General features: G+C 49.4%; 1 protein-coding gene across 2 annotated transcripts in view; it reads right to left on the bottom strand.

Annotated features, from left to right (window-relative positions):
• GCN1 (GCN1 activator of EIF2AK4) overlaps window positions 1-27,779 on the bottom strand; it is a 693,936-nt gene that overhangs the window by 502,296 nt on the left and 163,861 nt on the right. For both annotated transcript variants that reach the window (XM_085633485.1, XM_085633484.1), the window contains exon 14: window positions 27,517-27,690. In XM_085633485.1, coding sequence (XP_085489611.1) covers window positions 27,517-27,690 — 174 coding nt within the window. The remainder of the gene's footprint in view (window positions 1-27,516; window positions 27,691-27,779) is intronic.

Below are 27,779 nucleotides of genomic sequence, written 5' to 3'. Positions count from 1 at the left end.
GAGTGTTGAGGCCCAATGATATCCAAAGGGGAATAGGGGGGGCCTCCGGTTGGTGGCTGCTGGCAAGCAGGCCACTGGGTTGAGGCAGCAAAGCTCCTGGACTTTAGCTCAGGACAAATGGAGAAAAAGGAGCACCAAAAGGTGCACCCTCAGTGACACTAGGACGGCCGGGTGCAGGGTGCTGTTTCGAGGTCGGGTGCCCTGTTTTCAATGGAGAACCTCCGGATTGCAAAAGCACTGCAGGCAGGGAGACGAAGGACTTCTTGGTGCGACCACCACTTCGAGAGGTAAGTTAGGAAGTTAGGGGTTGGTTAGGCACTGTTGGTTTGGGCACACAAGGCCGTGGGGCGTCGGGTGCCGTTTGGGGTCTGATCTTACCAGCTCCTGGTCGCGGTCAGGGGGGGCTTCTGGATTTAGACTGCAGGCGTCGGCTGGAGGCTTGAGGGAGGTCAGGGGTCGCCGGAACTCAGTTCAGGATCGCCGGGGTTACCTCCTCGTGGTGTTTGCCCACTCAAGCTCTGGCTGTGGACCGCGGGTGCAGAGTGGGGCGGATTCGCTGTCTGACTGCTGCCAGAGGTTGCAGTTGTACAAATCTGGTGTTCACGGGAGAAGCAATCTTTGTAAGTGAAGGCAGGCCCGTCCTTCTGGGTTTTTGAGGTTGCTGGCTGCATGACATACTGGGATTTCGCAGGAGCAGGTTCAAGGGAGAGACAGGCCAGTAGGGATGGGGCCAAGTCAATGGGCGTCTTCCTCTTGTTAGCTGCTGCACAGCTGTTCGGTCCTTTTCTTCTTGTCTCTTGTCTGGATCTGAGGAAGCAAGGTCCCTGGTTGGTTGGGTCCCCCCATCCCCAAGATAGCGGAGCTCCGAGTTGTGCTTCACCACGCCTCCCCCACCTGAGGGGTGGAGTTGCCAGAGGTGGGCACACATCTCTCCCTCACTTGTTTTTCCCACCGGTTTTCCCACCCAAAGAGGGGGCAGAACCGGTGGGGACCAGTTGCTGAAAGCAGCAAGTGGCCTGGGGAAGCTCACAAAGGCGGCAAGCCTTTGAAGCTTCCCCTTCGTGAATCCTGCCCATCCTGGGAGAGGAGGCTTGGCACCTTGTCCAAGTAAGTTCATTGTTTCCGGCCACAGAGAGCAGCAGGCTCTCGACCCAGGGGTCCAGGAACATGTCTGGTGGTGGCAGTTGAAGTCAGCCAGTCAGCCTGGACACTAGAGGTTGGTTAGTTTTCAGGGGGCATCTCTGAGATGCCCTCTGTGTGCATTTTTAATTAAATCCCACACTGGCATCAGTGTGGGTTTAATGTGCTGAAAAGTTTGATACCAAACTTCTCAGTTTTAAGTGTAGGCATTATGGTGCTGTGGAGTTCGTAACGACAAACTCCCAGCACCATATACTCTTAATGGCAGCACTGCACTTACAATGTCTAAGAATGGACTTAGACACTGAAGGGGTACAGGGCTCATGCACCTGTACCCTCACCACTGGTATAGTGCACCCAACTAGAGGGGGGACTGATCTATGCCAGGGCAGTGGGTTGTAGGCATGGCACACAGGGATGTGTGCCATGTCGACTCTTCACTTTGTTCTGCACCAAAACACACAGCCTGCAAGGGCAGTGTGTGTCAGGGTACAGGACCTCTAAGGGTGGCACAATAAGTGCTGCAGCCCTTAGAGGCCTTCTCAGGTCACAGTGCCCTGGGTACCATTTACCAGAGGCTGACCTGTGGCCAGAGATGCCAATTTGGTTTAGTTTTGGGGAAAGAACACAGGCCCCAAGAACCTGATTGGCAGGGACCCAGGCATCACCAAGTAAAAGTGCATCAGTAGTCTGCCAAAAAGTGTGGGGGGGTTACTGCAACAGAAACCCACTTTCCTACACACACCCGATCCACTGGGGGTGCTAAGGGAGGTCTGAGAGACAGTCATTGGGCTATTGGAGAGCGATGATTGGGTAGAGGCCATACAAAGCCCAAGAAAGGTCGCGGTCAGAGCGCGATTTAGACTAGTCCAGCTACGAATCCTCCATAGGCTCTACTCTATGAGTACGCTCATCCACAAACTCGGACACATCCACATTGATACTTGTGTAAGAGGCTGTAATATAAAAGGTACCTTCTTCCATATCATATGGGAATACCCAATTATACAGCATTATTGAGGGAAAGTAATACGGGTGATGTCGGAGGTCACAGGACAAGAAATCCCACTGGATGCCAGATGGCACATACTTTGTTTCACGGGAGAACAGACATGGCCAAAATACCAGTAACTCTGGCTAATGGTGGATGCAATTGTGGCCAAGAGAAATATAGCCAGGGCATTGGAGGCTGCCCTGCCACCAAAGGTGGAACAATGGAAGAACGACTTAGATTTGTGTTGTGATGCAGAAAAAGTTGTGTATGAGAGCAAGGGCTGCCCCAAGAAGTGGGAGAAAGTGTGGAACCCTTGGGAAGTCTATAGAGGTTTAGAAGATGTGGGAGGGCGATAGGCCCGACACCAAGGGGTGTTAGGGCTCCTACTGAAGTGTGGTTTGAAATGCAAGATCTGCGGATTAATGTACCAACTATTGTGTCACAAACACTGTACGCCGTGATGTCCTATCATCCATTTTTCGTGCTTATTGTACTGTATACTACACAAGGTATATACTTAATAAAAAGATGTTAAAAAAAAAAATCATGGTGACCAGGTGCTGGTCTGTGGCATCTGGCCATCTGCCTATTCACCAGCGGGCAGGAGCAAGGCTTAGACCAAGTGCCCATCAGAGTATCAGGCAGAACTTTGTTGAATGGGACTAAGGGCTCAGAGGAAGTAGACCCATCCTGCCGAACTTCTGTAAGGATGTTTATCTTAACTTCAACAGAAGGCAGCTGTAGCTCCAGGACGTCAGCAGCATTTCATATGACCACAGGAAATGAAGCACTTTCTTCTAAGGCCTGCCTGAGAGGGCAAATCAACAGTGTATCAGGGCTATTGTCAAGCCTATTGGCTTTCTGTAAGTTCACGTATAAACTGGTAAGATTATAATGTGGGTAAAGCATTCTCATCACCACCACTGTCATCTCCAGGTGGTGGTAAACTCTACTCACAATCCGAACCAAAAGGATTGTGAAGCCTTTGACAGCAGCTCCATGACACTGCAGGCGAGTGTCTGAATCAGGCTGTACAGGAAACGGCTCAATGCTGGACAAAAGAGTTGAACTGGATTCCCCTTTGGTGTTGGCAAACTCAGGACCGGTGTTAATGAAAGAGGAACCAATGCAGGTCTTGGAGCCAGAATGGAAGTCAGTAACAGAGTTGGTACGGAACCAAAGACTGGTTTGATGGGCTCCAACGGTGCAGAGAACAGATCCACTAGTGATAGCTTAGCTGGAGACCCCTATGGCTCCTTGGGGCTCGAAGACACACCAAAGGGAGCAAGAAGAGTGTCAAAAATGTGCAGCATGGCTTCCTTAAAGGCCTCGACCTGCTTAGCTGTTACTGAGGGCCTGGGGAACTCTATGCTCATTGGGACCACCTATCGAATCGCCTTCTCAATCGGGGATCAGAAGTGAGATGTACTGGCAATTTGAAGCTCTAGCAACTTCTCTTTAGGCAGAAAGCAATGGATGGGATTAAGTCTCACTTCGACTTCTTATGTTTCCTCTTACATTTCGACTTACTGAATGACTCTGAATGCGAAGGTTATCTTTCACAGAATAGACCTTGAGAAAAGGACTCACGCCAGGTCCATGACTTCTATGTTCATCAGCATACAGCTTTGCTTCTCAGTCCCCGATCGTCATTGTGTGTGTGAGGGACACTTGGCGTCGCCCCCAAGCCCGAACACCTTGTGATGGCCAAGTCCATTACTGTCATGTGTTTCCAACAGTCACGGCTTGGTTTGAACCCTGTAGTTGTATTTTGGGACACTGTTCCCTTGCACAGTGGATTTGATTAAAATAAATTGTTGAAAACTGACATAAGAGGGAGCGGATATTCGCATCCATGTTTGAAGGAACAGGAAGGAAGGAACTGACACTGGTGCACAGGGGTGGAGCTTATATTCGGCTCGATTCTGACACTTCCAGGGAAGAACATAGCAAACAAACAGCAACACAGATTCACCTGCACAAGGAAACACTGCTATAATTACTTCAGGATGCAATCTGGATCCTGACATTTGGTTATCTAGTGCCCAAGAGACACGTTGTCACGTGTAGACACACTGTGTTGTGATACATGGTTTGGCCTATCGCCTTTCAATAATTTAGGATACACTCTCAATATGATAGCTTGTCTGGTAAGAGTCTAAAGATTTGTGTACCAATATTATCTTGCCCAAGCAGCAGCAACAACATTCATTTTGCAGAGAATCAGAGGAATGGGAGTAGAAGGTGCATGGAAACATTCATGACCATTTTTGGAGGAGGGCTACCCAACCTGTCTGATGGAAAATTTTGACATTTCTTGCCCATGTTCTTATGCGAAAATATATAGAAGTGCTATCCCCCACTTGCTAAAGACTTGCTGATGACTGTCCAACATTTTCTCGGCCTAAACTCTTAAGCCTGCATCAGGGATCAACAGGTCATGGCCTAAGCCTATCCGATGATTGAATATGCTACTTACCAGTATGCATCTGTTCTTGGCATGTAGGGCTGCTGACATTCATATCTGTGCATAGATCGCCGCCTAGTGTTGGGTCCGGATGTTTGCACGTTGTTGTCCTGGAAGAGTCTTCGAAGTATCCTTGGATAGGTGACTCCTCCCCTGGACTACAGTGCGCATGGGCATCCTCTCCATCCTCAGATTGTTTTTCGCCATTGTGGCAGTGATGGAGTAGATACAGAAAAGTGATGGCCATGCTTACAGTAATTCTGAGAGCTGCAGCTGCTACAGGCGCCGGGGAGGAGGGAGGGCGATATGAATGTCAGCAGCCCTACATGCCAAGAACAGATGCATACTGGTAAGTAGCATATTCAGTTCGAGGCATGTGGGCTGCTGAATTCATATCTGTGCATAGAATATATAGCAGTGCCCTCTATTAGCGGCGGCTACCAGTGCCAGCTGCAGCGGTCTGAAAAAGGGTTTTGAGAACAGCCTGTCCTACAGCTGCCTGCTGTTTTGATTGCACATCTACACAATAGTGTTTGGTAAATGTGTGTGTAGTGGACCAGGTGGCTGCTCTACATATATCATGCAGGGGAATATTTCCTAGAAAAGCCATGGAGGCCCCTAACTTACGTGTTGAGTGGGCTCGTGGGGGAATAGTTAATGTGCGTTTTGCCTTTTGATAACAAATTTGGATACACTTAACTATCCATCTGGCTATCCCTGCTTTGGAGATGGCGTTACCTTTGTGGTGTGGGGCAAAGGCAACGAACAGTTGTTTGGTCTTCCTAAAGGGTTTGGTCCTGTCGATGTAATACATGAGGGCCCTTTAGACATCTAGTGTGTGGAGTGCCCTTTCCGCGACAGTTTGTGGGTTTTGGAAGAAAACGGGCAGTTCAATAGTTTGATTCATGTGGAACTGCGATATTACCTTGGGCATGAATTTGGGGTTGGTACGTAGTACGACCCTGTTGGCATGAACCTGTATAAATGGCTCTTGAACTGTTAGTGCCTGGAGTTCACTAACTCTTCTTAAAGAAGTGATCGCTACCAGGAAAGCTACTTTCCAGGTGAGGAATTGAATCTCGCATGAGTGGAGAGGTTCAAAGGGTGGACCCATCAGGCGTGTGAGGACCAGGTTGAGGTTCCACATTGGAGCCGGTGGGTGGCTTGGTGGAATGACTCGTTTGAGTCCTTCCAAGAATGCTTTGATGGCAGGCACTCTGAATAGAGAGAGGTGCTGCCTGGTCTGCAGATAGGCTGATATTGCGGTCAAATGGACACGTATAGAGGTGTACGCCAGATTGCATCGGTATAGGTGTAATAGGTAACAAATAATGTTTTGGATGGATGCATCTAGCGGGTTAATGTCATTATTATTGCAATAAATGACGAACCTCTTCCATTTGGCTGCATAGCAAGCTCTTGTAGTGGGTCTCCTGGCCTCCTTGATGATGTCCATACAGTCAGGTGGCAGGTTGAGGTAGCCAAACTCTAGGACTTCAGGAGCCAGATCGCCAGGTTCAGCTGTTGCGGATCTGGGTGCTGAATCTCTCCATGGTTCTGCGTCAAATGCGCGGGTTTGATCCGCAGCCTTTGATGCGGCACCACGGAAAGTTTGAGGAAGGTGGTGTACCATGGCTGGCGTGCCCACGTAGGAGCAACTAGGACGAGTGTCAGGGAGTGTTGTCTGAGTTTGCGAGCCACCAGCGGTATCAACGGCGCTGGGGGAAAAGCGTACGCAAATCTGCCGGACCAGTTCATCCATATCGCATTGCCCTGCGACTGCGGATGTGGGAAGCTTGCGGCAAAGCTTTGGCATTTTGCGTTTTCGCTTGTGGCGAACAGGTCTATCTCTGGATGACCCCACTGCTGGAAGTACGGCTGGAGTACTGATGGGTGTAACTCCCACTCGTACATCTGGTGGCTGTGTCTGCTGAGCAGATCCGCCATCTGGTTGTCCTTGCCGGGGAGGTGTTCCGCCATGAGGAACATGTTCCTCTGAATGGCCCACTTCCACATGCTCTGAGCCAGATGAGACAACTGTGGAGAGTGCGTTCCTCCCTGCTTCTGTATGTAGTACATTGCGGTCATGTTGTCCGTCCGGATCAACACGACCTTGTTGCACAGATGTACTTTGAATGCCTTCATGGCCAGGAAGATTGCCATCAGTTCCAGAAGGTTGATGTGCATTTTCTTCTGTTGTGTCGTCCATAGTCCCTGCACTGTGTAGTGGAGTACATGAGCTCCCCATCCCTGGAGAGACGCGTCCGCTGTCAGTACTATTTGTGGAACAGGCTCTTGGAACGGTCGGCCCTTGCAAAGGTTTTGTGGATTCCACCAATGCAGAGAGTTGTATGCCCGACCGCTCACCAACACTAGGTCTTTCAACTGTCCTTGAGCCTGATTCCACTGACGTGCTAAGCACTCCTGAAGCGGGCGCATATGTAATCTCGCGTGCGGGACTATGAAAATGCAGGAGGCCATCATGCCTATCAACTGCATGAACACTCGCGCAGGAAGGGAGTGTTGGGGTTTGATTTTGGAAATCAGCATTTGCATGCTGTTGATCCTCACTAAATTTGGCTGAGCTGTGGCCGCCAGAGTGTCTATAGTCGCACCCAGGTACTGTTGTACGTGTGCGGGCTGGAGATGGGATTTTGGGTAATTTAGTGAGAATCCCAGACTGTGAAGGAGGTGAATGGTGCGGGACATGTGGCTGGCACATTGCCGGGCTGACTTAGCTTGAACGAGCCAGTCGTCCAGGTAGGGGTAGACGTGTATGTGCTGTCTCCGTAGATGTGCCGCCACAGTAGCCAGGCACTTTGTGAAAACCCTGGGTGCTGTTGTCACGCCGAAGGGCAGGACTTTGAATTGATAGTGCTGTCCCTGAACAGTGAACCTGAGGTATTTTTTGTGTGAGGGGTGAATGGGTATGTGGAAATACGCATCCTTGAGGTCCAGTGTGGCCAGGAAGTCTCCCTGCTTGAGAAGCGGAAGGACTTGGTGGAGAGTGAGCAAGTGAAAGTGCTCGGAAAGAATGTACTGGTTCAGGGGTCTTAGGTCTAGTATAGGTCTGAGTGACCCGTCCTTTTTCGGTATTAAAAAGTAGAGGGAGTACACTCCCGTACCTTGCTCGTGGACGGGTACGACCTCTATAGCGCCTTTTAGAAGCATACTTTGCACCTCTTGCTGTAAGAGCGTTAAGTGCTCTGAGGACATAGGACGGTTTCTTGGAGGTATTGTGGGTGGAGTGGAGGTTAGCTCTAGACAGTAACCGTATTTGATAATATCTTTGACCCACCTGTCCGTGGTGATGGAGTTCCACGTGGACAGGAACCTTTGTAGCCTTCCCCCGACAGGTGTTATGTGGTCGGGAGGAAGGGAGAGGGCGTCACTGCTTGTTCTTGGGGGAGGACCTGGTGTTGCCGTAGCCGCGTCCTCTGCCCTTTGTACTGGAGCCACGATATCCACCCCGGGTGTTTTTATCGTAGGTGGTTTGGGTATTGCCCTTGTTGTATGTCTGCTGTGACCCCTGTCCTCTACTTGCTCCTCTATTTCCGGGGCGACGAAAGGAGCTGCTCCGAAAGGACTGAGTCTGGAGAGCCCCCATGGACTTTGCAGTGTCCGTGTCCTTTTTTATTTTCTCAAGGGCTGTGTCAACCTCCGGCCCGAATAAATAGTCGGGGTTGACAGGTTGGTTTAGTATATTATTTTGCACCTCAGGTTTGAACCCGGAGAGTCGCAACCAGGCATGTCGTCGCAGCATGACGCTTGTGTTTATGGCCCTGGCAGCCGTGTCTGCAGCATCTAGTGCACACTTGATGGAAGCATTTGTGAGTAGCTGTCCCTCTCTGATAAGAATTTCTGCACCTTCTTTGAACTGGTCAGGGAGATGTTGGAGTAGTTGCTCCAATGTGTCATAGTGCGCTCTATCGTAGCGAGCGAGGAGCGCTTGAGTGTTGGCTATGCGCCATATGTTGGCAGCCTGGGCGGCAACTCGCTTGCCAGAGGTCTCTAACACCTTGGACTCTTTGTCCGGGGGAGGAGCGTCACCTGTCGTTTGCGAGTGTGCCCTCTTGCGAGCATTCGCAACGACAATGGAGTCGAGAGGTAATTGGCCTCTGATGTAAGTAGGGTCCCCAGGTGCTGATCTGTACTTTTTGTCGATCCTGGGGTTTATCACCCTTGCCCTGGTGGGTTCCTTGAAGATGTCCTTGGCTGGTTTGAGGACCCCTTTCAACATGGGCAGAGTCTTTACATGCCTTTCTGAGGAAGCGAAAGTGTCCATAAGGAAGTCGTCTTCCACGGTGTCAGAGTGAAGCTGCACTCCATGATTATTTGCAGCACGTTCAATAAGAGCGTTGAACGCTGCAGTGTCCTCTGTGGGAGATGTTTTCGCTCCATAGAGTTGTGGGTCCTGTGCATCTAGAGGTGCACTGGGGTCTGCAGGGTCGCCCCAAGTTTGATCAGGGTCCATGTCTCCGTGGTAAGGGACTTGGTCATCCATATAGTCTGCCAACGCATCCGTGTCGGAGTGTGTGGGAGAGAATGATAGAGGATCCTGGTAGGGCGAGTCGAAAGATTCGCAAAGCACAGGTTCTGAGTCCACAGGCAGCTTTCTTTTTAGTGGGATCCTGAAAGGGTCCAAGGGTGGCTCCGAAGTTATCCTCCGGTCATGGATAATCATCCTGCCGGTGTTGGCGTCGATGTAATGTGACGGAGACGTCTCAGCAGGCGTAACCGTGGTGTGGGTGATCCATGTCCTGAGTTGGAACATTTTCGGGATCGTGGATGGCGGCAGGCCAAAGGTTATGTTGGCTGGCGCCGAAGAGGCTGCTTGAGCTTTTAGTGGGCCGGAGCCCGACGTGTCCTGGAGGACCGTTTGGGTTTTGCTGCCTTGTGCTGCAACGGTTCGCATTTGAAGCGCTTTCGAGGCCTTAGCTCCGACCAGGTTTGTAGAGGCGGCCGTGGACTTTTTCGGCGCCGGTGGGTCATCGGGTCGAGGGGCGGAAATGGCCGTCGACGTTTACGATGCAGGAGGCTTTGGCGTTGCCGTGGAAGCGACGGGAGACGCAGCAGGCAGTATGACCTTTGGTTTAGGAGTCGATGGCGTCGGCGCCGCGAGCCGAGCAGGTTTGATGGCACCGAGGGCCTTTTTCCGTATGCCGACTCCGACATCGGCCGCTTGAAGTTCGGCACCGAAGTCTCGTTTGGTGGGCTCGGTGCCGATGCGTGTCGCTGGCGTCGAAGGTGTGGAAGGCCTCGATCCGACTAGCGCCACTTTCGGTTTCGGTTTCATTTGTACCAGTGCAGCTTTCGGTTTCGGTTTGGTAGAAGGGAAACCAGCCGGTTTAGGTAATAATGGCTGCCGCTGAACGTCCGAGGCCGGGCCCGAGGGCGGGGCCGAAGAACTGCGGGATAGGTCTCGGGTAAGGCCCGAAGGCGATCCCTCGACCGGAGCCATAGACTGTGGCACTGGGCTCTCGTCAGTCTGAACGGGTAGGCCTTGCTCGTCATTGGAGCTACTCTCTTCGGCCCCTAAGGCCTCATCGCCGTCTCCTACCTCGGTGTTGTCTTCATCTCTGCGAAAGAGTGATTCGTCGACGTCGTCTGAACCGGAGTCATGTTCGGAACCGGGATTGGAGGGTAGGATTTCCAATTCCTCGACATCTTCGGCGTTGAAGATGTCTGCCGGTGCCGCGTGCTGCGCTTCGAGTCTCGCTGCTCGTCGATTCCGTAGAGTCTTCTTGGAACGGAACCGGGCACAGGCCATGCATGTCGATTCGTCGTGGTCCGGCGACAAGCATTTGTTGCACACCGGGTGGACGTCGATATGGGGATATTTCGCATTGCATACCGGGCACCTCTTGAATGGTGTCCTCGACTCCATCGTCGGTGTCGTCGATGGTCAGGTAAAAAGCGAAAAGTTGTTTCCAAAGTTAGTAAGCTAACAGGTAGAGTCGAAACCGATCGAGTGAACAGTACCGACGCGAACTAAAGGCCTTTTGGCCTCGATTCAAAGTTTTTCCTAACTGAAGTTAAGATAGCACATCCGAACCCAATGGCGGAAAAAAACAATCTGAGGATGGAGAGGATGCCCATGCGCACTGTAGTCCAGGGGAGGAGTCACCTATCCAAGGATACTTCGAAGACTCTTCCAGGACAACAACGTGCAAACATCCGGACCCAACACTAGGCGGCGATCTATGCACAGATATGAATTCAGCAGCCCACATGCCTCGAACACACTGATATCAGCATTTTGTTATAAAGTGCAGTACCACCAAGCCTGTAGCTCTGCAGAAAGCATAGCAAACACAAGAAGATGGACAGAGCGCTGAAACTTTTCAGACACTCACCACCAGTCACATATCCATCATTGTTCTTTAGCTCACTTCGCCACCTCAGTTCAGACCCCAGCTATACGCAAATCAGTCTTGACCCTGTGCCACATGGGAACAGTCCAGACCGAACAGCCAAACCAGGTCATGCCTGAACCGAAAACCAGAATCCTGGGACCAGTTTTGGGGTAACACACCTCATTCAAAGTGAGCAAGGGACCCACGTCTGGGCCTACCCTGCCAACTTAGGGAAAACAAAGCAAACACAAGGTGATAATGAACAGAGTGCTGAAACTTTTCAGACACTCAGCCCCAGTCTGAGATCTGGGTTGAATCCATCATCGTTCTTTAGCTTACTTCGCCACCTCAGTTTAGACACAGCTAAATGCAAATCAAAGCAGACACAAGGAGATAATGGACAGCAGAAAGCATCACATCAAAAGAGTTTGGGGTGCTTGATCTTGGAAGGAGCCACCAATCTCTTGTATTTATCACAGCAGGGACAAATTTGGAGCTTTCAAATTCACATTGTCGTTTGAGTGGCCTTTGATTTGCTACCAGCGACAATGTATCTCTTCCTGGACAATCTGCCATATGGAGACATGTCCTTAGTAAACAGGTGGTGCAGGGAAGCTTTCTTTGCATCAATGCATTTATATCTTACAGTAGGAAAGTGGCTCTGTATATACTGTTCCCAAATAGCTACAGTGTGCACAGAGTCCACAGTCCCCAGAGGTTTGGCAGAGGCTAAAGTTAGATATAACATTACTCTCAAAAGTGGTAGCTTGGTCGAGCAGTAAGGCAGTATCAGAGGACAGTGTACAGCATTTGTTGCACACACTCAGTTAGCAAATGGTCTAACATACTCAAGAACTGAACTCTAGGCCAATGGTTTTGTATAAAAATATATGGTTGTTTTATTTTAGAACCAACAATAGATTTCAAAATATACTTTCTCTGAATGAGAGGCTTTATATAAATACTTCCAGTATGCAGTAGGCTTTTGAATGCAATAGACACAGTTGTTACAATAGGCAACCCAACTTCAAACATAATGATTGTGAGAAAGTGGCTCTGTATATACTGTTCCCAAATAGGTACAGGGTGTACAGAGTCCACAGTTCCCAGAGGTTTGGCAGAGGCTAAAGTTAGATATAACATTACTCTCTAAAGTGGTAGCTTGGTCGAGCAGTAAGGCAGTATCAGAGGACAGTGTAAAGCATTTGTTGCACACACTCAGTCAGCAAATGGTCTCACAAACTCAAGAACTGAACTCTAGGCCAATGGTTTATATATAAAAAAATATATGCTTGTTTTATTTTAGAACCAACAATAGGTATTAAAATATACCTTCTCAGCCTGGGACATGGGTGAAAGTATGGGGCCCCTGGAACGCCTACCGCGGGGGACTCTGTGCCCCGCCGTTATTGCCCGATCCATCGCCTGCCCCGTCCCCTTAGCCGGTTTAGCTCTCCGGTACCGGGCACTGAGTCCACCCAGTCCCTGTTCTGACCTTCTCCCCCCCCCCTTGATACTCCTATGGATTGGTAGGGTCCCCCTTCTAGGGGAGCACATGCTGCTGTTTTCGATCGTGGGTTGCCTTGTGGTTTGATTTTGTTTGTTGTTATTTATGTTAAAAAGAAACCGTCATGTGGGGTCCGGATGGTGTGGCCATCAACGCGGCTAACTCCTGTACGTTTCCCTTTGCCGCAGCCTGCGGTCTACTGTGTGTATCTTATGCTCCTCTTGTTTGCTAGCGGCCGGCCTGAAGGTTGTAGGCCCATCTTTGTATATTCTCTGAACTTTGTAATAAACGGTTTCAAAAAAAAAAAATATATATATATACCTTCTCAGAATGAGATGCTTTATATAAATACTTTTGCAATAGGCAATTGACTTTTGTACAAAGTTACAAGTGGTTGCAAAAGGCAACACAATAATGCATTGAGTTCAATGGAAGTTTCAAGTTATTTGCAATAGATTACTTTTAGAATTCCAGGACTGGATCCTAGATTCAGTCCTGGGTCAGTACTTGGAATCAAGTGATAAAAGTCGACTTAATTACTGTTATGATTTTTAGACAATATTTTGCTATTTTAAAAGTTGACACTTAGAAAATATTTCAGAGAAAACAGTCAATGATTCCCTATGAAAGAAAATTCAAGTTGCAGGTACAGTATGTTCTCGTTACTTTTGTAATCCAGTACTGGGTACCTAGACTCAGTACTGGGACCTTTATCCAAAACAGGTAAGTAATTACGTTTTCAGATATTATACGATTTTTAAAGAATTTGACACTTAGAAGAAATTTCACAGAAAAACAGTCAATGGTTTCCTATGGAAGAAAATTGAGTTACTGGTAAGTACAGTTGTAAGTATTTTTCAGAGTCAGTACTGGGCACCAAGATCCAGCACTGGGAGCTCACCTAATAGCAGGTGACTATTTTTGTTTTCGTTACTCGGCTGATTTTTGGTGAATATTTTAAGATGTGAAAAGTCCACACTTAGAAGAAATTTCAGGAAAAAGCCAGTCAATGTTACCCTATGAGGAAAATAGAGTTAGCGGTTTAAGGGTAAGTACTCGACTGGCAGAGTTGAGGTTCTGGGCATAGACTCAGGGGCCCCCCAGGGTCAGGAAGGTACAGTTGGTTCACCCTCAGCGACTCTAGGGCGCCCGGGTGCAGAGAGAGTTAGGCCCAATGTTATCCTATGAGGGATAGGGGGCCTTGGTTGGTGGCTGCTGACTGGCAAGCCATGCAGCTGTGGGAGTTGGGCTCCTGGTCGCTTACTCAGGGCAAGTGGGGAAATAGGTAGGTGTAGAGGTTTCACTGCCAGGGCCACTCGGGCGGCTGGATGCAGGGTGCTTTTGAGCCTCCGGGCGCTCAATTGATTTCTATGGGAAATCTCAGGTTTAGAAAAAGACTGCAAGCTCGGGGACGAGGATTCTACAGCTGCCACCACCACTTCGAGAGGTAAGTTGGGTAGTTGGAGGATAGGTAGGTACCCCGGGATTGGGTACAGGGGGCCGCAGGGCGCCGCGTGCAGGGGTGCCTTTTGGTGTCGGGTAATCTTACCCTCTGTTGATCACGGTTGGGAGGGCACCTTGTTCTGAGGCTGCAGGCTTCTTCAGGAGTGTAGAGGGAGGTCCTTGGGTGCCGGACTCGGGGTCACAGTCGCCGTGGGGTCGTCCTCTGGGTCTTGGTTCACTCCGGCACTGGCCAGGCTTGGCTGGTGCAGAGTGTGCTGGGTTCGCGGTTCCGGGCTGCTGCCAGGGATTAGAAATAGGTTTTGAGTAGAGCCTCTACTCATGGGAGTCCCAGGGGCTTAGAGCCAGAGGGTAGCCAGGTCCTCCGGGGTTTGTGAGGTTGCTGGCCACAAGAGATGCCGGGCTGGAGCAGGAGCAGCTTCGAGGGTCGACAGGCCGGTAGGGCTGGGGTCAAAGCAGTTGGTGTCTTCCTCTTTTTAGCAGCTGCAGGGCAGGTCTTCTTTCATCTTCCTCTTTGTAGTTTTTGAATCTGGAATCTCGGTAAGGAAGGTTCAGGGTGCCCTTAAATACTAGATTTAGGGGCGTTACAGGTATTTGAAGTGCAGGTACCAATGGGTCCCTGTCCTGGGGTGGGTACACCCCCTATCCTGCCTCTCTCCTATGGGAGGGGGGCAGTAGCCTAGTCCTGATAGGGTAGGGCTCCCCATCTTCAAGATGGCGAGAGCCCGGAGATGTGCTTCACCTCGCCTCCCACACCTGAGGGGTGGGGTTGGCAGGCTGGCACATCCACGGTCCTTATTTGGGGTTTCCGGCCAAAGCTTCCCGCCAGAGTGGGGGGTTGCAGTGGCCTGCTCACAGAGGCGGCATGCGTTTGAACCTTCCCCCTGCCCATTCTGGGGGGAGGAGATTTAGCACCTCGCCCAGTATGTGCATTGTTGCAGGCCCAGGAGAGCAGGGGCTCTCCTACCCAGGGGTCCAGCAGCATGTCTGCTGTGTGGCAGCCTAGGCAGCCTCTCAGACCAGACGTGGATTGTAGGTTAGGTTTCAGGGGGCATCTCTAAGATGCCCTCTGGAGTGCTTGGTACATTAAATTCCACACTGGCATGAGTGTGGGTTTAATGTGCTGAGAAGTTTGACACCAAACTTCTCAGTCTTCAGTGTTGCCATTATGGTGCTGTGGAGTTTGTGTTTGACGAGCTCTCAGCAGCATGTACTCTTAAATGGCAGCACTGCACTTACAGTGCCCAGGAATGTATCTGGGTTCTGTAGGGGTACAGGGCTCCTGCTGCTGTGCCCACACCACTGGCATAGGGCACCCAGCTAGAGGGGTGGCTGATGTATGCCAGGGCAGTGTAGGTGGTGGGCATGGCACACAGGGATGTGTGCCATGTCGACTCTGTTTTGTCTTGTACCCAGACACTCAGCCTGCCAGGGCAGTGTGTGTGTGTTAGGGTACAGGGCCTCTAAGGGTAGCACAATGAGTGCTGCAGCCCTTAAGAGGCCTTCCCTGGTCACAAGGCCCCAGGTACCTAGGGTACCATTTACCAGGGGCTGACATGTGGCCAGGGTTTGCCAATTTGGGTTTTAGGGAAGGAACATAGGCCCTGGGCACCCGATTGGCAGGAGTCCAGGGCACACTCAGTCAAAGTGCATTCAGCAAAAAGTGGGGGCATACCATGCAAGAAAGATGGCACTTTCTCACACAAACCCCCCCCATCCCCCCCACCCCCCGCAAACGAGAGGTGATGAGCCTAACCTTGCCCTATGGAGTCTTCATTGTCTAAGTGGCATCTTCTTGGAGGGGAGTTCTGTGAGGGGGATCACAATGGACCCATATCCCTTCACAAACCTCCTGTTGTACCCAGTCAAGCCAAGGAATGCCCTGACTTGGGTCTGGGTTGTTGGAGCTACCCAGTCCACGATGGCCTGGATCTTGGGTTGTAAGGGTTGTACCTGGCCTCCACCTACAAGGTGGCCCAGGTACACCACAGTGCCCTGCCCTATCTGGCATTTGGATGCCTTGATAGTGAGACCTGCATTTTGCAGAGCCTTTAAAACCTTCCCAAGGTGGATCAGGTTATCCTGTCAGGTGGAGCTAAAGACAGCAATATCATCAAGATAAGCTGCACTAAAGGACTCCATCCCAGCCGGGACATGGTTCAGCAACCTCTGGAATGTGGCAGGGGCATTCTTTAACCCAAAGGGCATCACAGTAAACTGATAATGCCCATCAGGGGTGGAGAATGCGGTCTTTTCTTTTGCTCCTGGGGCCATACCAATCTGCCAGTACCCTGCAGTTAAGTCAAAAGTACTGAGGAATTGGGATGCCCTTAATTTATCTATCAGCTCATCTGCTCTTGGAATAGGGTGAGCATCTGTCTTGGTAACAGAGTTGAGCCTTATATAGTACACACAGAACCTCATCTCTCTCTTTTCAAATTGTTGATGAGGTTTGGGGACCAGAACCACTGGGCTAGCCCAGGGGCTCTCAGAGGGTTCAATGACCCCTAACTCCAGAATCTTGCTGACCTCAGCTTTGATGCTTTCCTTGACTTGGTCTGACTGGCGATAGATTTTGTTCTTGACAGGTGCACTGTCACCAGTGTCCACATCATGGGTACACCAGTTCGTCAGACCAGGGGTCAGGGAAAAGAGGCTAGCATACTGTTGCAAAACTTGCTTGCAGTCAGTCTGCTGTTGGGCACAGAGGGTGTCTTAAAAGACCACACCATCTACTGACCCATCTTGTGGGCTGTAGGAGAGGTGGTCAGGGAGAGGTTCGCTCTCTGCTTCCTGTTCCTCATCAGTCACCATCAGCATGGTGATGTCAGCCCTGTCATTGTAGAGCTTAAGGCGGTTCACATGGATAACCCTTTTGGGTGTCCCGCTAGTGCCCAGGTCAACTAAATGACCTCACACTCTCTTTCTAGGATAGGGTAAGGGCCACTCCATTTATCTTGGAGGGCCTTTGGTGCCACTGGCTCCAAAACCCACACCTGTTGCCCAGGTTGAAATTCAACCAGTGCAGCTTTTTGGTCATACCAGTGCTTCTGGAGCTCCTGGCTGGCCTCAAGGTTCTTGGATGCTTTTTCCATGTACTCAGCCATTCTGGACCTTAGGCCAAGCACATAGTCCACTATGTCTTGTTTGGGCTCTTGAAGAGGCCTCTCCCAGCCCTCTTTTACAAGACAAAGTGGTCCCCTCACAGGATGACCAAACAGAAGTTCAAAGGGTGAGAAACCTACTCCCTTCTGTGGTACTTCCCTGTAAGCGAAACGCAGGCATGGTAACAGGACATCCCATCTCCGTTTGAGTTTTTTCAGGGAGACCCATGATCATGCCTTTCAATGTCTTGTTGAATCTCTCAACAAGGCCATTGGTTTGTAGATGGTAGGGTGTAGTAAACTTGTACTGCACTCCACACTCCTTCCACATGTGTCAGGTAAGCAGACATGAAGTTGGAACCTCTGTCTGAAACCACCTCCTTAGGAAACCCTACCCTGGTGAAGACATCCAGGAGGGCCTTGGCTACTGCAGGAGCTGTAGTAGTCCTAAGTGGAATTGCTTCAGGGTACCTAGTAGCATGATCCACTACTAGTAGAATACATTTGTTCCCCGAGGCTGTGGGAGGTTCAAGTGGACCCACAATGTCCACTCCTACCCTTTCAAAGGGAACCCCCACCACTGGTAGTGGGATGAGGGGGGCCTTTGGGTGGCCAACTGTCTTGCCACTGGCTTGACAGGTAACACAGGAGCTGACAAACTCCTTCACCTTTTGGTGCATCTGGGGCCAGTAAAAGTGACTCACTAGCCTTTCCCAAGTTTTGGATTGCCCCAGATGTCCAGCTAGGGGGATGTCATGAGCCAAAGTTAGGAGGAACTCCCTGTACTTCTGTGGCACTACCACCCACCTGGTGGCTCCAGGAGTGGGGTTTCTTGCCTAAGCATACAGTAATCCCTCTTCCCAATAAGCTCTGTGGTTACCACTGACATCTCCCTTTGCTTCTGAAACAGCTTGCTGCCTCAGGCTTTCAAGAGTGGAACAGTCTCGCTGACCCTGGCACAGTTCTTCCCTAGAGGGTCCCCCTGGGCCCCAGAGTTCAACCTGGTAAGGGTCAAGCTCCATGGGCTCAGTTCCCTCAGGGGTATCCAAATCCTCTCCCTATGGAGAGGGTTCCTGAATGTTTTGCTGTACAGAAGCTGGTTCCCCAGTCTTCCTACCTTTTCTCTTGGTTGGCGGGGCCATTATTTCAGGCTCCAGACCTACTTTTTCACCCTTCCTCATGCTCTGGTTTGCACACACACCACTTCAGGGATGTCCAGCATGGCTGCACGGGTCAACCTCAGCCCAGGCTGAGGTTTCCAGATCATTTCCAAGCAGGCAGCTGGCAACTTTGGAAAGACCACTACCTGTTTCAGGCCAGTAACCCCCCCCCCCCCACCTTCCCCCTCCCCCCAGCCTAATGTCACCATGGGATGACTAGTGGTGACACTGTCAGCATTGGTGACTGGGTAAGACTTCCCAATCAAATATTGCTCGGGGGAAACCAGTGTGTCTCTCACCATAGTGACACTGGCACCTGTATCCCTCAGAGCTTCTACCCTAGTTCCATTCACCCAGGGGTACTGTAAGTATTTCTTTAAGTTGGGTGGCCACACAGCTACAGTGGCAAACTCCACTTCTCCCAGTGAGACTAGACTTGCTTCAGTGTGTTCCCAGATTTGCTCAGGGTACACTTCTGATCCCATCAGTATGCTTGCTGCCCCAGGAGTAGCTGTACTGGGTGCCTTAGAGGCATTGTTGTGGGGGCAAGATTTATCTACAGTTAGGTGTCCTGACCTCTTACAGTTAATACACCAGGCCTTTAAGGGATCAAAGTTCTTCCCCCTATAGGGTTTAGGCACATAGGGAGTAGTTTGGGCCACACACCCCTGAACAGGTTTTTGGGGCCCTTTGGAAGACTCAGACTTTTTATCTTAGGGATTCTCACCACCTTTCCCCTGGGGACGCTTTGTGACCACTTTCTTCTGGTCACTCCCAGTGGCTGTCCTTGTCACCCTAGTCTTGACCCAGTGGTCTGCCTTCTTTCCCAATTCTTGGGGAGAAATTGAACCAAGGTCTACCAAATGCTGATGCAACTTTTCATTTGTGCAGTTTCTTAATATATGTTCCTTCATGAATAAATTGTACAATCCAGTAAAATCATGCACACCTTGTCCAGCTAACCAACCATCCAGTGTCTTTACTGAGAAGTCTACAAAATCAATCCAGGACTGTGTCTGGGTTTTGTGAGCCCCCCTGAATCTAATGCTATACTCTTCAGTAGTAAATCCAAATCCCTCAGTCTTCCTCATAAGGTCATAGGATCCTGCTTCTGGGCCAGAGAGGGTCAGAAGCCTGTCTCTGCAGTTACCAGAGAACAGTTCCCACAGGAGTGCCCTCCAGAGAGGTTTCTTTACTCTTCTTATTTCACAAGCCCTCTCAAAGGCTGTGAACCATTTGGTGATATCCTCACCTTCCTCAAATTTAGGGACAATCCCTTTGGGGATTTTAGGATCAGAAGTTTCCTCCCTATCCTTGTTTTTATTATTGCTGCAACCATTGAAGGGTGCTAAACCCATCTCTCTCCTTTCTTTTTCTAGAGCCAGGAGCCTGGACTCTAGCTCTAATCTTTTGGCCAGCCTTACAAGGCTGTCCTCTTCACTGGTGGGTCTCCCAGTGATCTCTCTTGTACCAGAGTCACCTGTGTGATCTCTAGGTCCCCAGATGCTAATTCTTGGATTGAAGGGTATGGGGGCCCTCTCCTCCCTAGGGAAGAGTGTGTGGGGGGGGGTTATTATCCACCTCCTCTTCTTCCCTGTCCTCATCTGACTGGCCATCAACATGTTCAGATGGGTGGTCCTTAGCATACTCAGCCAAGAGCTCTTGGAGCCCTAGTTTGGTTGGATGCAGGCCCATTGGTATATTTTTAAGTTTGCATAGGGACCTCAGTTCCTTCAAAGACAAGTGTAAGTAAGGTGTGAGGTCGAGCTCCTCCACCAGGTCCATGTTATTATTTTCACTAATAGCTGGGTTTGTTTGAGTCATTCTAACCTGACAGTTCTAATCCTCTACCCTGACTATAGTGACTTTAATTTTTCTAAAATTCTAATGGGACTTAAGCAAGGCCCTAGCAAGACTTTTAGTATTTTGGAAAAGACCAATCAGAATTCTAAAGGCAATTTTAAGAGTTCTGTCATGTGATCAGATGGTAACCAAGTAGTCCAACAAATGCAAGTTTGTATCCCACCGCTGACGCACTTTCTCACAATAATACATTGAGCTCAATGGGAATTTCTGATTAAATGCAATTAGTCACTTTGAGGATTACTTTTCTAACCAGAGGACTGGATCCTGGATTCAGTCCTGGGACATTTCTTGTAAACAGTTGAGTAAAAGCGTTTTGGTTACAGTAGTGATTTTTTAGCACTATTTTGGTATTTTAAAAGTTGACACTTAGAAACTTTTTCTCATAGAATCACCAATGTTATCCTATGGGAGGAATTTCACTTAGCATGGAAGTGGGGTTATTGTTACTTTTTCTAACTCAGTGTTGGATCCTGGATCCAGCACTGGGGCACCACCTGTAAACAGTTGAAATAATGGGTTTTGGTTATACAGGCGATTGTTAACGAATATCTGTACATTTGCAAATTCGACACTTCGAAACTTTTTCAGCAAAAACCAGGCAATGTTATCCTATGGAAGAAAATTCAAGTTGCAGGTAAAGTATGTTCTCGTTACTTTGGTAATCCAGTGCTGGACTCCTAGGTTCAGCACCGGGACATCTATCTGAAACAGGTAAGTAATTACGTTTGCACAGTTGGTGCGATTTTTAAAGAATATTTGTAGTTTGCAAAAATCGACACTTAGAAGAAATTTCACAGAAAAACAGTCAATGGTTTCCTATGGAAGAAAATTGGGTAAGCGGTAAGTATGGTTGTAATTACTTTTCAGGGTCAGTGCTGGGCACCAAGATCCAGCACTGGGATTTCTCCTGATAGCAGGTGAGTAATTTCGTTTTCGTTACTCGGTTGATTTTAGGTGAATATTTTAAAGTTTAGAAACTCCACACTTAGAAGAATTTCCAAGTGAAACCAGTCAATGTTACCCTATGGAAGAAAAGAGAGTTATAGGCTTTTGGGTAAGTACTCGACTGGCAGAGTTAAGGTTCTGGGAATAGACTCAGGGGTCTCCCAGGGTCAGGTCAGTACAGTTGTAACACCCTCACCGGCACAGGGGCAGCCGGGCGCAGAGTGAGTTAGGCCCAATGTTATCCTATGGGAGGCAGGGGGCCCTTGGTTGGTGGCTGCTGGCTAGCAGGCCACGCGGCTGTGGGAGCTGGGCTCCTGGTCACTTGCTCAGGGCAAATGGGGGGAGTAGAGTAGAGATTGCACTGCCAGGGGCACTCGGGCAGCTGGGTGCAGGGTGCTTTTGAGCCGTCGGGCGCTCAATGGATTGCAATGGAGAAGCTCTAAAACGAACAAAGGCTGCAAGCTCGGGGACGAAGATTCTTCAGGTGTGACCACCACTTCGAGAGGTAAGTTGAGTAGTTGGAGGATAGGTAGGCACCCAGGAGATGGGCACAGGGGGCCGCAGGGGTGCCTTTTGGTGTCAGGAAATCTTACCCGCGGTTGGAGGGGTCCCTAGTTCTGAGGCTGCAGGCGTCGTCAGGAGCGTCGAGGTGGGTCCTTGTGTGCTGGATTCGGGGTCACAGTCGCCGGGGGGACGTCCTCGCGGTCTTTGTTCACTCCAGCACAGGCCAGGCTTGGCGGGTGCAGAGTGTGCAGGGTTTGCGGTTCCTGACTGATGCCAGGGGTCAGTTACTTGATTTGAGCAGTACCACTGCTCGTGGGAGTTCCAGTTGCTTAGACTCACAAGGTAGCCAGGTCCTCCGGGGTTTGTGAGGTTGCTGGCCACTGGAGATGCCGGAATTTAGCAGGAGCAGGTTCGAGGGTCAACAGGCCGGTAGGGCTAGAGCCAAAGCAGTTGGTGTCTTCCTCTTGTGAGCAGCTGCACGGCAGATCTTCTTGTCTCTTGATTTTCTTTGCTGTTTTGGAATCTGGATCTCAGGAAGGAAGGTTCAGGGTGCCCCTAAATACTAAATTTAGGGACGATACAAGTAAGTAAAGGGCAGGGACCACTGGGTCCCTGCCATAGGTGGGTACACCCCCTATCCTGCCACTCTCCTGTGGGTGGGGGCAGTGGCCTAGTCCTGATTGGGCTCTCGCCATCTTGTAGATGGGGAGCCCTGCCCAGAGATGTGCTTCACCTCGCCTCCCCCACCTGAGGGGTGGGGTTGGCAGAGGCTGGCACACCCACTGTCCTTTCTTGGGGCTTCCGGCCAGTCTACCCGCCAGAGTGGGGGTTTAGAACCGGTAGGGGCCAGTTTCTGAGTACAGCAAGTGGCCTGGAGAAGCTCACAAAGGCGGCATGCCTTTGAAGCTTCCCCTGCCCATCCTGCGGGAGGAGACCTAGCACCTCGCCCAGGATGTGCATTGTTGCAGGCCCAGGAGAGCGGATAGCTCTCTACTCAGGGGTCCAGCAACATGTCTGTTGTGTGGCAGCCTAGGCAGCCCCTCAGACAAGACGGGGACTGGAGGTTAGGTTCAGGGGGCATCTCTAAGATGCCCTCTGTCGGGCATTGTACATTAAATCCCACACTGGCATCAGTGCGGGTTTAATGTGCTGAGAAGTTTGATACCAAACTTCTCAGTCTTTAGTGGAGCCATCGTGGTGCTGTGGAGTTCGTGTTTGACGATCTCCCAGCATCATATACTCTTAAATGGCAGCACTGCACTTACAGTGCCCAGGAATGGACCTGGGCACTGTAGGGGCACAGGGCTCATGCACCTGTACCCACACCACTGGCATAGGACACCCTAGCTAGAGGGGTGGCTGATGTATGCCAGGGCAGTGTGTGCCATGTCGACTCTGTTTTGTTCTGTACCCAGACACTCAGCCTGCCAGGGCAGTGTGTGTGTGTTAGGGTGCAGGGCCTCTAAGGGTGGCACAATAAGTGCTGCAGCCCTTAGAGGCCTTCCCTGGTCACAAGGCCCTGGGTACCTAGTGTACCATTTACCAGGGGATGACATGTGGCCAGGGTTTGCCAATTTGGGTTTAGGTTTCAGCCCAGTTTTTAGGGAAGGAACATAGGCCCTGGGCACCTGATTGGCAGGAGCCCAGGGCACACTCAGTCAAAGTACATTCAGCATTTCAGCAAAAAGTGGGGGCATCCCATACAAGAAAGATGGCACTTTCTCACATCTCACACTTATGTCTTCTTCTACCATAAGACAAGAGCATGCTCTGAAGCATATTGGGGCAAGATGTTCAACAGCACTATTGTTTCTTTACTAATTGATTCAGGGTACTAAAGCAGCTAGCAGTACTTCTCATTTCCCACACATCTGCTAGTGGTTTCAACAGAGTTGTACAATTAATGGTATAAATTCACTTCCTGAATATTCTCTGCGCCCACCTGAGGCTGCAAGGTAACTTTCAGAACTCGTTGCGCTGGCCCTGATCATAAAATGAAAAGAACACTGGGGCTTGGAGTGCGTGGATACATGGACGTTAGCATGTTCTTCCCTGAACTAATTTAAAGCACATTGGTACTGGGGTCTCAAATGTGTGTTTATTGTACATACGATCAAGAAACTACAACCTTACTGGGAAAGACAGTCTGTGGGTGACACTGGGTTCTATAGTTTCTAAACGTAACATTGCTAGACTATGGAATGCCCCATTAGCTCCTTGGTTGAACGATTGTAAAAGTGCCACGAACTGGTGCAGGGTGGCTGAAAAACCCATATATGAAAGTAGCGGCTGCACCGGTGTACTGCTCGATTTTCCCGGCCCTATTGTGTTGATGGGTGATTAGGGTGACTTCAGTCTCTCTACCATTCAAGCCTAAGGGTTAGAGTAGTGAATGAAGTCTATTTTCTAGGCACTTCGACATGATCCTGTGTTCTTCCCCATAGATCAGGGCTTGCACACATATCCTAGGGGATAGATTCGTTAGTCTTAGGGATAGCCTGCCCTGTAGTGAGGGTATTTCATGGAGCCGTGCTGAATTCAGGCCTGGTAGGCCTCAAACGGGGGAGACTCCATCTTTCTTTCTGTTCCAGCAGCTTGAGATGCTTCTAGGTTAAAGGGGATGTTTTAGTTATGAGGTGTTATTCGCTTGGAGAGAACCGGTTCAGACCAGCCCTTATCGAAGGATTGTATTTTTCTTCATGCCGAAGACGCTACATCAGGCCGGCCGGCTGGGAAAGTGTCCTTGGCACGGGGAGGTACAAGAATTTGGTGGGCGGCAGGTTACGGGCTGGAATTTTCCATGAGAAAATGCACCTCTATATTAGTGAAAGTCTGAGGCAGATACTGGCACTTGCTTTTAGTCCGTAGGCGGCACCTGGCCGTTAGCAGTAAAGCTACTACTTATTCCAGGGAAGACAGATGACAAACTTGAAGGTGGAGAAAAACCGAGAGACAGATATTCTTCTAACAGAATAGCCAAAGAGAAGAGAGTAGCCGATGAGGAAGAGGTCCCAGTGACTCGGAGAAAGAGAAGGGAGTAGATCTGCGGAGGTGTGACTTCCAGGCGAAGCCGAGGCGCAGACGAGAAGGGAACCTAGATGACCATTGAGTACAGGCTACATACGACTAAGGTGATGTCGACCCCTTTTTATTAGAGTGTATAACCTAATCTTTCACTTTTCTTTGCAGGTTATATGTGATATGTATTGTATTCTGTGAGCGTGTATGTAGTGACTAAATAAAGTATCCAGTTTGTAGTGAATCAACATGTGCTGCGTGTTCTTGTATAAGAGGGTAGCCTATTCTTCTAGTCAGCTGTGACTTGATATGAACAGATGTTAATCCTGATCAGGTAAGTGGTAACTGAATAAGGGAGAAAGGAGCCCCTCGAACTGGGGAACAGGTTGTGCTCAACTAGCAGTCTTTGTGTGATCTGATACATAGTAACACTGATTCCCTTGTTGTATGTCGTGGTAATTATAGGATGAACTCGTGCTAAGGCTGCCGTCTGGGTAGGAAGTCCTGGGTCCATTTAGGACCGCGAGGCTAAGGCTGCCGTCTGGGCAGGAAGTCCTGGGTCCGTTTGGGACCGCGAGGCTAAGGCTGCCGTCTGGGCAGGAAGTCCTGGGTCCGTTTGGGACCGCGAGGCTGAGGCTGCCGTGTGGGTAGGAAGTCCTGGGTCCGTTTGGGACCGCGAGGCTAAGGCTGCCGTCTGGGCAGGAAGTCCTGGGTCCGTTTGGGACCGCGAGGCTAAGGCTGCCGTCTGGGCAGGAAGTCCTGGGTCCGTTTGGGACCGCGAGGCTGAGGCTGCCGTCTGGGTAGGAAGTCCTGGGTCCGTTTGGGACCGCGAGGCTAAGGCTGCCGTCTGGGCAGGAAGTCCTGGGTCCGTTTGGGACCGTGAGGCTGAGGCTGCCGTCTGGGTAGGAAGTCCTGGGTCCGTTTGGGACCGCGAGGCCGCCACTTATATTATAAGAGGTCTTGGTATATATATAGTAGGAATTCCCTGTCCTTAGGTGGTATATATATATATATATATGTGGTTTCTTAGGTGTGAATAGGCCCTAGGGAGGGGGTAACGTTCTGGCTGGGTTAGAGAGGCTCTGTTGAGCGGGTTCTATCTGATCCGAAAACCCAAGCAGAACAACCGGCAAATGGTCGAAAATTTGGGGGAGGTGGAACGAGTATCAAGGCATGATATGTGCACCAATACCAAGACAAAGAAACCAGACGGTAAACACCTGAATGATGGGGGTCTCGAGGAAGTGATCGGTAATGTCCTAAATTTATATGATCTTGTTAAAATGACTACTATATCATGTTTTTAGCTCCACAGCATGTAACATGGTACTAAATGTGCACTCATTTTTCTGATTGTCTTTGGTTTTGTTTTAATTTGCCTACATAGAAAGATACATTAAAAAAAGTACAACCTTTTCTTTTGCTAAAGTGTTGATGACTGTGATGGCAGTTTTCATTCGGGATAGACTAGATTATGCAAACAGCTTTTATCTTGGGCTGCAAGATTACAATTATTTCAGAATGTTGTAGCTAGAATAGTCTTCAAAGCTCTTAGCAGAACACACACCCTACCCCTTCTGAAACAACTTCACTCGTTTTCAGTAAAGCAGCGCACCCAATTTAAAACTTGCTGCATATTTTTCTAGGCTCTGCATCAGATGGCCCTGACATTTTGACCAGTTGAGTGGCAAGACGCGTCCAGACGAGAGAACACATTTCTTCTACAGTCATTCTCTTGGTAGTGATATTTTACAAGCCAAAGAATGGAGGTTGCAGTTTCTCGGGGTTGTCTTGAAACTCCCTCCCATTGCATATTCAATACCTCAATGAAATAAAAACTTTCAGGAATGCTTTAAAACGCTGGCTCTTTAATAAAGCATTTGAGTTCCACTCCTAATGTTGACCAAAAGCTTCAGTGTTAACATCTCTCTTATATTTAGCGCCATGAAACCCTTGGGTGAACGAGTGCTCTATGTATGCTGTATAACATAACTAGACAAGAAAGGAAGCTCTGGTGGTTTACCACCATAAATGCTTGTTTAGATACTTGCTATAATGGTTGAAGAAATCAAGTTCACAAACAGGTAATTATTGATGAGGGAGTTTCTGCCTCGACGTGTAAAGCCTTGTTGACAAGGCAGTTATTGTGGCAGCTGTTGTCGAGGTGCTGAACTAATGCAACCAAGGCTGTTTTGGCATTTTCTTTTGGTGTCAATGAGGAGTTGTTCCAAAGGAGAGGGCACAATTTCCACCAACGAGATGTGGATCAGTTCAGAAACGTTCCTCTTTGGAAGGTTCCAACTGTTTGCATTTGTGGCTTATTTTTGTTTTGTTCTTTTAGCAGAAACAAGTCATGCGCTATGTTCAACACATTTTAACAGGGCCTGAAAGCCATTCTTTTTGCCTTTGGCTGCTACAGATTGTCAAATCTAAAAAAGCTGTTGTGGGGAAAGGACCAAGGAGAAAGAAATAAAGAAAAGGTCTCATTTTCCATAAAGTTAGCTGATTACAATCTGTACCTTCTAATGCTGGTTAGTGCAAACCTCATTCAGAGGATTCCCAAGACAAGCTGTACGGTAGTAAATCTGAGGCATGGCTTCAATACAGAAAAAAGCAATTATTTGGATATGCCAAAGCACTACTATGTTGGATTTCTGTTTTAATTGTGTACAGCATTTTACTGGTGATTCTCTTTGTAATGACAACATTTGATCACTGGATAATGTGCTTGTCAAATTTTACAATACAAAGCCCAACACTTATAGTTTCCCAGGAAAGATCTTGCCATTAGAAGTGCAGGTCTTACTGTGTAAAATGACTGGATGAGGTTTAGTTTCCGATCATTCAGGAAAAATATATTTGTGCAAAGGCAAGCACATTGAGGTAGTAGAACTTACACCTGGGGAGAAGGTGTTCCAACACAATGATCCTAGAAAAGAAAGGTGTGAAAACTGGAGGCTCTCACTTTAAGGACGAAAGAGAAAAAGTAAGTACCTTTAAAGGACACCAGCATGCTCTGTAGGTAGGCATGCCGCACACCAGTAGTGGATGTTTTAAGGCTGTAGGCTTTCTTGTACCAATCCACCAGCTTTCGGGGGACCTCTGTGTTGAATTTCTGACACCAGAGAGTGAGGACTGACACTGCATGTACCAGGGTGCCTTCATGAACTAAATTAGACAGAAAAAGGTGAAATCAGTAAGAGAATAGCTAACTTGCTCCCACATTATCTCACATGCCCCAAAGAACAGAGTGGATT

This window comes from Triturus cristatus, chromosome 11 (genome assembly GCF_964204655.1).
Source record: "Triturus cristatus chromosome 11, aTriCri1.1, whole genome shotgun sequence".
Lineage (NCBI taxonomy): Eukaryota > Metazoa > Chordata > Amphibia > Caudata > Salamandridae > Triturus > Triturus cristatus.
This window is presented reverse-complemented; position numbering and strand designations above follow the sequence as displayed.